Source organism: Salvelinus fontinalis, chromosome 27 (assembly GCF_029448725.1).
Source record: "Salvelinus fontinalis isolate EN_2023a chromosome 27, ASM2944872v1, whole genome shotgun sequence".
Lineage (NCBI taxonomy): Eukaryota > Metazoa > Chordata > Actinopteri > Salmoniformes > Salmonidae > Salvelinus > Salvelinus fontinalis.
Genome location: NC_074691.1, coordinates 40,687,603 through 40,699,511, shown reverse-complemented (window position 1 = coordinate 40,699,511; position 11,909 = coordinate 40,687,603). Strand labels below are relative to the sequence as shown.

Below are 11,909 nucleotides of genomic sequence, written 5' to 3'. Positions count from 1 at the left end.
CATGTGAACTCCATAGATTAGGGCCTAATGCATTTATTTCAATTGACTGATTGCCTTATATGAACTGTAACTCAGTAAAATCTTGTAAATTGTTGCGTTACGTACAGTACTAGTCAAAAGTTGACACATACTCATTCCAGGGTTTCCATTTTTTTTTGGTTACTACATGATTCCATGTGTGTTATTGCATAGTTTTGATGTCTTCACTATTATTCTACAATGTAGAAAATAGTGAACATTTAAAATAAACATTGAACTGCACTGTTGGTTTAAGGGCTTGTTAGTAAGCATTTCACGGTAAAATTTACACTTGTATTCGGCGCATGTGGCAAGTAAAGTTTGATTTGAATGAGTAGGTGTCCAAACTTTTGACTGGTACTGTAAAAGTATATATATATATATATATATATATAAAATATGATATACACATACATACACACAAATACAAAAACAATCATTGTACTCACAAATAAAACATCACAAATCACCCAGAAAAACAGTTACATTCTTCCACAAATAATACCCCAATACGGGGCATTGAAACTAAAAGCTGATTAACCTAGCTCTGTGGAGACCCTCGGAACCTCAAAGTTAACCGATCCCGCCGACGGGTTAGGCAACTCAGGTGTCCCGCCCCGCCGACGGGTTAGGCAACTCAGGTGTCCCGCCCCGCCGACGGGTTAGGCAACTCAGGTGTCCCGCCCCGCCGACGGGTTAGGCAACTCAGGTGTCCCGCCCCGCCGACGGGTTAGGCAACTCAGGTGTCCCGCCCCGCCGACGGGTTAGGCAACTCAGGTGTCCCGCCCCGCCGATGGGTTAGGCAACTCAGGTGTCCCGCCCCATCGACGGGTTAGTTAGTAACTTTAACAGCAAAGGTTCCATTCTAAATTCAAATCTGTTGCTGATGAACCTCATGAGCTGGACTGGTCTGACTGCTCTCTGTGGATTTCATATCAAAACACATCGCCCACTAATTAACTTATCATTTTTTTTGCAGGTTTTGAGAAATATTTATACATTACTATCTTTAAAAATGTAATTATGACATCGCCAATGAATATATAGCACCATTTTAGATTTCACCCCCCCCCCCATCTCATAACCAAATGGTTTTGACCGTTTAGAAGTTTTTACGGAGTGAAGTTGTGTGTCCCCCCCCCCCGCAGTGGTTTTACCCAATTATCTTCCAGAGGACACAATCCTATTTCTCACCAAAAACAGATTAATGGCAAAAGAAGCACCGGTTCTTCTGCCGGTTCTTCTGTCCTCCCACGCCAGGCCTATGAGGGATGGTCAGGCGACCCTTCTCTCCTCATCAGGGACAGACAGCTGGGTCGAGCGGCTCTGATCCATACACCACGGCTATCGCCAGATTTATTATCAGGACAGGACAATGAGGCCACAGTCACATAATTAACCAACCTACCCAATACTGGCCAGACATTATTGGAAGATGGCCTGTAATGCAGGCTGCCTAATTCATTATTATTATTTTTTTAATAACTAAGTTTCTGTCCGTGTTTGAACTGACCTGGGACCAAACGGCAAATTGGAGGAATTAGATGGATCTCAGATTTATTCTGACAATTATGTAGTTTTAAGTACAACCTTACAGTACTTTATCTTTCTGTAATATGAACCTAGTGTGCCACACACACACACACACACACACACACACACACACACACACACACACACACACACACACACACCACAGCTATAGCCATACATCCATGGACAGAGGATATTTTATAGTGAACATATCATTCAAGGTCTTAATCAAAGCCTTTCTCTCTGCTAGAAGACAGTTGTTGTTAACATCATCGCTAACGGCAACACAGAGTGGAGAGTCAAGCACGTGCCCACACACACACACACACACACACACACACACACACACACACACACACACGGTTTCAGAAAGTTGGTGGTAAATGGTATATCATCAATGCATTTTTGTCATGTCTTGTGATTACCTTGAGCAAAAAAATAAATAATCAATACATATTTGTCGAATTCTATTTTAATGTCTGGATTCAGTGATTCCACGTCCACGTTCTCCGTAACGCAGACTTTAAAAGGGCCCTAATTAGCTCACTATATAGTGAATAAGGTTTCATTTAGGACGGCCCTCTACCGACCTGGCTTTGGCTCTAGGAGGGGTCACGGACGGCCCTCTACCGACCTGGCTTTGGCTCTAGGAGGGGTCACGGACGGCCCTCTACCGACCTGGCTTTGGCTCTAGGAGGGGTCACGGACGGCCCTCTACCGACCTGGCTTTGGCTCTAGGAGGGGTCACGGACGGCCCTCTACCGACCTGGCTTTGGCTCTAGGAGGGGTCACGGACGGCCCTCTACCGACCTGGCTTTGGCTCTAGGAGGGGCCACGGACGGCCCTCTACCGACCTGGCTTTGGCTCTAGGAGGGGCCACGGACGGCCCTCTACCGACCTGGCTTTGGCTCTAGGAGGGGTCACGGACGGCCCTCTACCGACCTGGCTTTGGCTCTAGGAGGGGTCACGGACGGCCCTCTACCGACCTGGCTTTGGCTCTAGCAGGGGTCACGGACGGCCCTCTACCGACCTGGCTTTGGCTCTAGGAGGGGTCACGGACGGCCCTCTACCGACCTGGCTTTGGCTCTAGGAGGGGTCACGGACGGCCCTCTACCGACCTGGCTTTGGCTCTAGGAGGGGCCACGGACGGCCCTCTACCGACCTGGCTTTGGCTCTAGGAGGGGCCACGGACGGCCCTCTACCGACCTGGCTTTGGCTCTAGGAGGGGTCACGGACGGCCCTCTACCGACCTGGCTTTGGCTCTAGGAGGGGCCACGGACGGCCCTCTACCGACCTGGCTTTGGCTCTAGGAGGGGCCACGGACGGCCCTCTACCGACCTGGCTTTGGCTCTAGGAGGGGTCACGGACGGCCCTCTACCGACCTGGCTTTGGCTCTAGGAGGGGCCACGGACGGCCCTCTACCGACCTGGCTTTGGCTCTAGGAGGGGCCACGGACGGCCCTCTACCGACCTGGCTTTGGCTCTAGGAGGGGCCACGGACGGCCCTCTACCGACCTGGCTTTGGCTCTAGGAGGGGTCACGGACGGCCCTCTACCGACCTGGCTTTGGCTCTAGGAGGGGCCACGGACGGCCCTCTACCGACCTGGCTTTGGCTCTAGGAGGGGCCACGGACGGCCCTCTACCGACCTGGCTTTGGCTCTAGGAGGGGTCACTGGACAGGGGGCAGGGGACGAGACAGTGGTGGTGTTGCCAGTGAGTTGTAGGGTTAGATGTAGATAAGGGCTGGTTCGGGTTTCAGTCACTACGTTGTATCTGTATTGCAGATGACTTTATAACAACACGACTTATTGGGACTATATAGGGTCTTACCGCTTCCTGGTCCTCGGCCATCCGCTTCGTCCCCCTCTTCCCAAAGATACAGGCCAGGTCTGTCTGGCTGCGGCTGGACAGGTCCTTCCCTAGAAGGAGCAAGTTAGGGTTAGATACAGAGAGAGAGGAGTCTCTAGGACTGAGGTATTACATTAGACAGAGAGAGAGAGGAGAGGTGTTCTATAAGGCTGAGGTATTACATTAGACAGAGAGAGAGAGGAGAGGTGTTCTATAAGGCTGAGGTATTACATTAGACAGAGATAGGAGAGGTGCTCTATAAGGCTGAGGTATTACATTAGACAGAGAGAGGAAAGGTGTTCTATAAGGCTGAGGTATTACATTAGACATAGAGAGGATAGGTGTTCTATAAGGCTGAGGTATTACATTAGACAGAGAGAGGAGAGGTGTTCTATAAGGCTGAGGTATTACATTAGACAGAAAGAGGAGAGGTGTTCTATAAGGCTGAGGTATTACATTAGACAGAGAGAGGAGAGGTGTTCTATAAGGCTGAGGTATTACATTAGACAGAGAGAGGAGAGGTGTTCTATAAGGCTGAGGTATTACATTAGACAGAGAGAGGAGAGGTGTTCTATAAGGCTGAGGTATTACATTAGACAGAGAGAGGAGAGGTGTTCTATAAGGCTGAGGTATTACATTAGACAGAGAGAGGAGAGGTGTTCTATAAGGCTGAGGTATTACATTAGACAGAGAGAGGAGAGGTGTTCTATAAGGCTGGGGTATTACATTAGACAGAGAGAGAGAGATGTCTATAAGGCTGAGGTATTACATTAGACAGAGAGAGGAGAGGTGTTCTATAAGGCTGAGGTATTACATTAGACAGAGAGAGGAGAGGTGTTTTATAAGGCTGAGGTATTACATTAGACAGAGAGAGGAGAGGTGTTCTATAAGGCTGAGGTATTACATTAGACAGAGAGAGGAGAGGTGTTCTATAAGGCTGAGGTATTACATTAGACAGAGAGAGGAGAGGTGTTCTATAAGGCTGAGGTATTACATTAGACAGAGAGAGGAGAGGTGTTCTATAAGGCTGAGGTATTACATTAGACAGAGAGAGGAGAGGTGTTCTATAAGGCTGAGGTATTACATTAGACAGAGAGAGAGAGATGTCTATAAGGCTGAGGTATTACATTAGACAGAGAGAGGAGAGGTGTTCTATAAGGCTGAGGTATTACATTAGACAGAGAGAGGAGAGGTGTTTTATAAGGCTGAGGTATTACATTAGACAGAGAGAGGAGAGGTGTTCTATAAGGCTGAGGTATTACATTAGACAGAGAGAGGAGAGGTGTTCTATAAGGCTGAGGTATTACATTAGACAGAGAGAGGAGAGGTGCTCTATAAGGCTGAGGTATTACATTAGACAGAGATAGAGAGGAGAGGTGTTCTATAAGGCTGAGGTATTACATTAGACAGAGAGAGGAGAGGTGTTCTATAAGGCTGAGGTATTACATTAGACATAGAGAGGAGAGGTGTTCTATAAGGCTGAGGTATTACATTAGACATAGAGAGGAGAGGTGTTCTATAAGGCTGAGGTATTACATTAGACAGAGAGAGGAGAGGTGTTCTATAAGGCTGAGGTATTACATTAGACAGAGAGAGGAGAGGTGTTCTATAAGGCTGAGGTATTACATTAGACAGAGGAGAGGTGTTCTATAAGGCTGAGGTATTACATTAGACAGAGGAGAGGTGTTCTATAAGGCTGAGGTATTACATTAGACAGAGAGAGGAGAGGTGCTCTATAAGGCTGAGGTATTACATTAGACATAGAGAGGAGAGGTGTTCTATAAGGCTGAGGTATTACATTAGACAGAGAGAGGAGAGGTGTTCTATAAGGCTGAGGTATTACATTAGACAGAGAGAGGAGAGGTGTTCTATAAGGCTGAGGTATTACATTAGACAGAGAGAGGAGAGGTGTTCTATAAGGCTGAGGTATTACATTAGACAGAGAGAGGAGAGGTGTTCTATAAGGCTGAGGTATTACATTAGACATAGAGAGGAGAGGTGTTCTATAAGGCTGAGGTATTACATTAGACAGAGAGAGGAGAGGTGTTCTATAAGGCTGAGGTATTACATTAGACAGAGGAGAGGTGTTCTATAAGGCTGAGGTATTACATTAGACAGAGAGAGGAGAGGTGTTCTATAAGGCTGAGGTATTACATTAGACAGAGAGAGGAGAGGTGTTCTATAAGGCTGAGGTATTACATTAGACAGAGAGAGGAGGGGTGCTCTATAAGGCTGAGGTATTACATTAGACAGAGAGAGGAGAGGTGTTCTATAAGGCTGAGGTATTACATTAGACAGAGAGAGGAGAGGTGTTCTATAAGGCTGAGGTATTACATTAGACAGAGAGAGGAGAGGTGTTCTATAAGGCTGAGGTATTACATTAGACAGAGAGAGGAGAGGTGTTCTATAAGGCTGAGGTATTACATTAGACAGAGAGAGGATAGGTGTTCTATAAGGCTGAGGTATTACATTAGACAGAGGAGAGGTGTTCTATAAGGCTGAGGTATTACATTAGACAGAGAGAGGAGAGGTGCTCTATAAGGCTGAGGTATTACATTAGACAGAGATAGAGAGGAGAGGTGTTCTATAAGGCTGAGGTATTACATTAGACAGAGAGAGGAGAGGTGTTCTATAAGGCTGAGGTATTACATTAGACATAGAGAGGAGAGGTGTTCTATAAGGCTGAGGTATTACATTAGACAGAGAGAGGAGAGGTGTTCTATAAGGCTGAGGTATTACATTAGACAGAGGAGAGGTGTTCTATAAGGCTGAGGTATTACATTAGACAGAGAGAGGAGAGGTGTTCTATAAGGCTGAGGTATTACATTAGACAGAGAGAGGAGAGGTGTTCTATAAGGCTGAGGTATTACATTAGACAGAGAGAGGAGAGGTGTTCTATAAGGCTGAGGTATTACATTAGACAGAGAGAGGAGAGGTGTTCTATAAGGCTGAGGTATTACATTAGACAGAGAGAGATGTCTATAAGGCTGAGGTATTACATTAGACAGAGAGAGGAGAGGTGTTCTATAAGGCTGAGGTATTACATTAGACAGAGAGAGAGAGATGTCTATAAGGCTGAGGTATTGCATTAGACAGAGAGAGGAGAGGTGTTCTATAAGGCTGAGGTATTACATTAGACAGAGAGAGGAGAGGTGTTTTATAAGGCTGAGGTATTACATTAGACAGAGAGAGGAGAGGTGTTCTATAAGGCTGAGGTATTACATTAGACAGAGAGAGGAGAGGTGTTCTATAAGGCTGAGGTATTACATTAGACAGAGAGAGAGGAGAGGTGTTCTATAAGGCTGAGGTATTACATTAGACAGAGAGAGGAGAGGTGTCCTATAAGGCTGAGGTATTACATTAGACAGAGAGAGAGAGGAGAGGTGTTCTATAAGGCTGGGGTATTACATTAGACAGAGAGAGAGGAGAGGTGTTCTATAAGGCTGAGGTATTACATTAGACAGAGAGAGGAGAGGTGTTCTATAAGGCTGAGGTATTACATTAGACAGAGAGAGGAGAGGTGTTCTATAAGGCTGAGGTATTACATTAGACAGAGAGAGGAGAGGTGTTCTATAAGGCTGAGGTATTACATTAGACAGAGAGAGGAGAGGTGTTCTATAAGGCTGAGGTATTACATTAGACAGAGAGAGATGTCTATAAGGCTGAGGTATTACATTAGACAGAGAGAGGAGAGGTGTTCTATAAGGCTGAGGTATTACATTAGACAGAGAGAGAGAGATGTCTATAAGGCTGAGGTATTGCATTAGACAGAGAGAGGAGAGGTGTTCTATAAGGCTGAGGTATTACATTAGACAGAGAGAGGAGAGGTGTTTTATAAGGCTGAGGTATTACATTAGACAGAGAGAGGAGAGGTGTTCTATAAGGCTGAGGTATTACATTAGACAGAGAGAGGAGAGGTGTTCTATAAGGCTGAGGTATTACATTAGACAGAGAGAGAGGAGAGGTGTTCTATAAGGCTGAGGTATTACATTAGACAGAGAGAGGAGAGGTGTCCTATAAGGCTGAGGTATTACATTAGACAGAGAGAGAGAGGAGAGGTGTTCTATAAGGCTGGGGTATTACATTAGACAGAGAGAGAGGAGAGGTGTCCTATAAGGCTGAGGTATTACATTAGACAGAGAGGAGAGGTGTTCTATAAGGCTGAGGTATTACATTAGACAGAGAGAGGAGAGGTGTTCTATAAGGCTGAGGTATTACATTAGACAGAGAGAGGAGAGGTGCTCTATAAGGCTGAGGTATTACATTAGACAGAGAGAGGAGAGGTGTTCTATAAGGCTGAGGTATTACATTAGACAGAGAGAGGAGAGGTGCTCTATAAGGCTGAGGTATTACATTAGACAGAGAGAGGAGAGGTGTTATATAAGGCTGAGGTATTACATTAGACAGAGAGAGGAGATGTGTTCTATAAGGCTGAGGTATTACATTAGACAGAGAGAGGAGAGGTGTTCTATAAGGCTGAGGTATTACATTAGACAGAGAGAGGAGAGGTGTTCTATAAGGCTGAGGTATTACATTAGACAGAGAGAGGAGAGGTGTTCTATAAGGCTGAGGTATTACATTAGACAGAGAGAGGAGAGGTGTTCTATAAGGCTGAGGTATTACATTAGACAGAGAGAGAGAGATGTCTATAAGGCTGAGGTATTACATTAGACAGAGAGAGGAGAGGTGTTCTATAAGGCTGAGGTATTACATTAGACAGAGAGAGAGAGATGTCTATAAGGCTGAGGTATTGCATTAGACAGAGAGAGGAGAGGTGTTCTATAAGGCTGAGGTATTACATTAGACAGAGAGAGGAGAGGTGTTCTATAAGGCTGAGGTATTACATTAGACAGAGAGGAGAGGTGTTCTATAAGGCTGAGGTATTACATTAGACAGAGAGAGAGGAGAGGTGTTCTATAAGGCTGAGGTATTACATTAGACAGAGAGAGGAGAGGTGTCCTATAAGGCTGAGGTATTACATTAGACAGAGAGAGAGAGGAGAGGTGTTCTATAAGGCTGAGGTATTACATTAGACAGAGAGAGAGGAGAGGTGTCCTATAAGGCTGAGGTATTACATTAGACAGAGAGGAGAGGTGTTCTATAAGGCTGAGGTATTACATTAGACAGAGAGAGGAGAGGTGTTCTATAAGGCTGAGGTATTACATTAGACAGAGAGAGGAGAGGTGTTCTATAAGGCTGAGGTATTACATTAGACAGAGAGAGGAGAGGTGTTCTGTAAGGCTGAGGTATTACATTAGACAGAGAGAGGAGAGGTGTTCTATAAGGCTGAGGTATTACATTAGACAGAGAGAGGAGAGGTGTTCTATAAGGCTGAGGTATTACATTAGACAGAGAGAGAGAGATGTCTATAAGGCTGAGGTATTACATTAGACAGAGAGAGGAGAGGTGTTCTATAAGGCTGAGGTATTACATTAGACAGAGAGAGGAGAGGTGTTTTATAAGGCTGAGGTATTACATTAGACAGAGAGAGGAGAGGTGTTCTATAAGGCTGAGGTATTACATTAGACAGAGAGAGGAGAGGTGTTCTATAAGGCTGAGGTATTACATTAGACAGAGAGAGGAGAGGTGCTCTATAAGGCTGAGGTATTACATTAGACAGAGATAGAGAGGAGAGGTGTTCTATAAGGCTGAGGTATTACATTAGACAGAGAGAGGAGAGGTGTTCTATAAGGCTGAGGTATTACATTAGACATAGAGAGGAGAGGTGTTCTATAAGGCTGAGGTATTACATTAGACATAGAGAGGAGAGGTGTTCTATAAGGCTGAGGTATTACATTAGACAGAGAGAGGAGAGGTGTTCTATAAGGCTGAGGTATTACATTAGACAGAGAGAGGAGAGGTGTTCTATAAGGCTGAGGTATTACATTAGACAGAGAGAGGAGAGGTGTTCTATAAGGCTGAGGTATTACATTAGACAGAGGAGAGGTGTTCTATAAGGCTGAGGTATTACATTAGACAGAGAGAGGAGAGGTGCTCTATAAGGCTGAGGTATTACATTAGACATAGAGAGGAGAGGTGTTCTATAAGGCTGAGGTATTACATTAGACAGAGAGAGGAGAGGTGTTCTATAAGGCTGAGGTATTACATTAGACAGAGAGAGGAGAGGTGTTCTATAAGGCTGAGGTATTACATTAGACAGAGAGAGGAGAGGTGTTCTATAAGGCTGAGGTATTACATTAGACAGAGAGAGGAGAGGTGTTCTATAAGGCTGAGGTATTACATTAGACAGAGAGAGGAGAGGTGTTCTATAAGGCTGAGGTATTACATTAGACAGAGAGAGGAGAGGTGTTCTATAAGGCTGAGGTATTACATTAGACAGAGAGAGGAGAGGTGTTCTATAAGGCTGAGGTATTACATTAGACAGAGAGAGGAGAGGTGTTCTATAAGGCTGAGGTATTACATTAGACAGAGAGAGGAGAGGTGTTCTATAAGGCTGAGGTATTACATTAGACAGAGAGAGGAGAGGTGTTCTATAAGGCTGAGGTATTACATTAGACAGAGAGAGGATAGGTGTTCTATAAGGCTGAGGTATTACATTAGACAGAGGAGAGGTGTTCTATAAGGCTGAGGTATTACATTAGACAGAGAGAGGAGAGGTGCTCTATAAGGCTGAGGTATTACATTAGACAGAGATAGAGAGGAGAGGTGTTCTATAAGGCTGAGGTATTACATTAGACAGAGAGAGGAGAGGTGTTCTATAAGGCTGAGGTATTACATTAGACATAGAGAGGAGAGGTGTTCTATAAGGCTGAGGTATTACATTAGACAGAGAGAGGAGAGGTGTTCTATAAGGCTGAGGTATTACATTAGACAGAGAGAGGAGAGGTGTTCTATAAGGCTGAGGTATTACATTAGACAGAGAGAGGAGAGGTGTTCTATAAGGCTGAGGTATTACATTAGACAGAGAGAGGAGAGGTGTTCTATAAGGCTGAGGTATTACATTAGACAGAGAGAGGAGAGGTGTTCTATAAGGCTGAGGTATTACATTAGACAGAGAGAGATGTCTATAAGGCTGAGGTATTACATTAGACAGAGAGAGGAGAGGTGTTCTATAAGGCTGAGGTATTACATTAGACAGAGAGAGAGAGATGTCTATAAGGCTGAGGTATTGCATTAGACAGAGAGAGGAGAGGTGTTCTATAAGGCTGAGGTATTACATTAGACAGAGAGAGGAGAGGTGTTTTATAAGGCTGAGGTATTACATTAGACAGAGAGAGGAGAGGTGTTCTATAAGGCTGAGGTATTACATTAGACAGAGAGAGGAGAGGTGTTCTATAAGGCTGAGGTATTACATTAGACAGAGAGAGAGGAGAGGTGTTCTATAAGGCTGAGGTATTACATTAGACAGAGAGAGGAGAGGTGTCCTATAAGGCTGAGGTATTACATTAGACAGAGAGAGATGTCTATAAGGCTGAGGTATTACATTAGACAGAGAGAGATGTCTATAAGGCTGAGGTATTACATTAGACAGAGAGAGGAGAGGTGTTCTATAAGGCTGAGGTATTACATTAGACAGAGAGAGAGAGATGTCTATAAGGCTGAGGTATTGCATTAGACAGAGAGAGGAGAGGTGTTCTATAAGGCTGAGGTATTACATTAGACAGAGAGAGGAGAGGTGTTTTATAAGGCTGAGGTATTACATTAGACAGAGAGAGGAGAGGTGTTCTATAAGGCTGAGGTATTACATTAGACAGAGAGAGGAGAGGTGTTCTATAAGGCTGAGGTATTACATTAGACAGAGAGAGAGGAGAGGTGTTCTATAAGGCTGAGGTATTACATTAGACAGAGAGAGGAGAGGTGTCCTATAAGGCTGAGGTATTACATTAGACAGAGAGAGGAGAGGTGTTCTATAAGGCTGAGGTATTACATTAGACAGAGAGAGGAGAGGTGCTCTATAAGGCTGAGGTATTACATTAGACAGAGAGAGGAGAGGTGTTCTATAAGGCTGAGGTATTACATTAGACAGAGAGAGAGGAGAGGTGTTCTATAAGGCTGAGGTATTACATTAGACAGAGAGAGGAGAGGTGTCCTATAAGGCTGAGGTATTACATTAGACAGAGAGAGGAGAGGTGTTCTATAAGGCTGAGGTATTACATTAGACAGAGAGAGGAGAGGTGCTCTATAAGGCTGAGGTATTACATTAGACAGAGAGAGGAGAGGTGTTCTATAAGGCTGAGGTATTACATTAGACAGAGAGAGGAGAGGTGCTCTATAAGGCTGAGGTATTACATTAGACAGAGAGAGATGTCTATAAGGCTGAGGTATTACATTAGACAGAGAGAGGAGAGGTGTTCTATAAGGCTGAGGTATTACATTAGACAGAGAGAGAGAGATGTCTATAAGGCTGAGGTATTGCATTAGACAGAGAGAGGAGAGGTGTTCTATAAGGCTGAGGTATTACATTAGACAGAGAGAGGAGAGGTGTTTTATAAGGCTGAGGTATTACATTAGACAGAGAGAGGAGAGGTGTTCTATAAGGCTGAGGTATTA

General features: G+C 44.6%; 1 protein-coding gene across 2 annotated transcripts in view; it reads right to left on the bottom strand.

The window, feature by feature from the left end:
- pinx1 (PIN2 (TERF1) interacting telomerase inhibitor 1) overlaps positions 1-11,909 on the bottom strand; it is an 80,738-nt gene that overhangs the window by 22,675 nt on the left and 46,154 nt on the right. For both annotated transcript variants that reach the window (XM_055885773.1, XM_055885774.1), the window contains exon 6: positions 3,381-3,469. In XM_055885773.1, the coding sequence (XP_055741748.1) occupies positions 3,381-3,469 (89 nt within the window). The remainder of the gene's footprint in view (positions 1-3,380; positions 3,470-11,909) is intronic.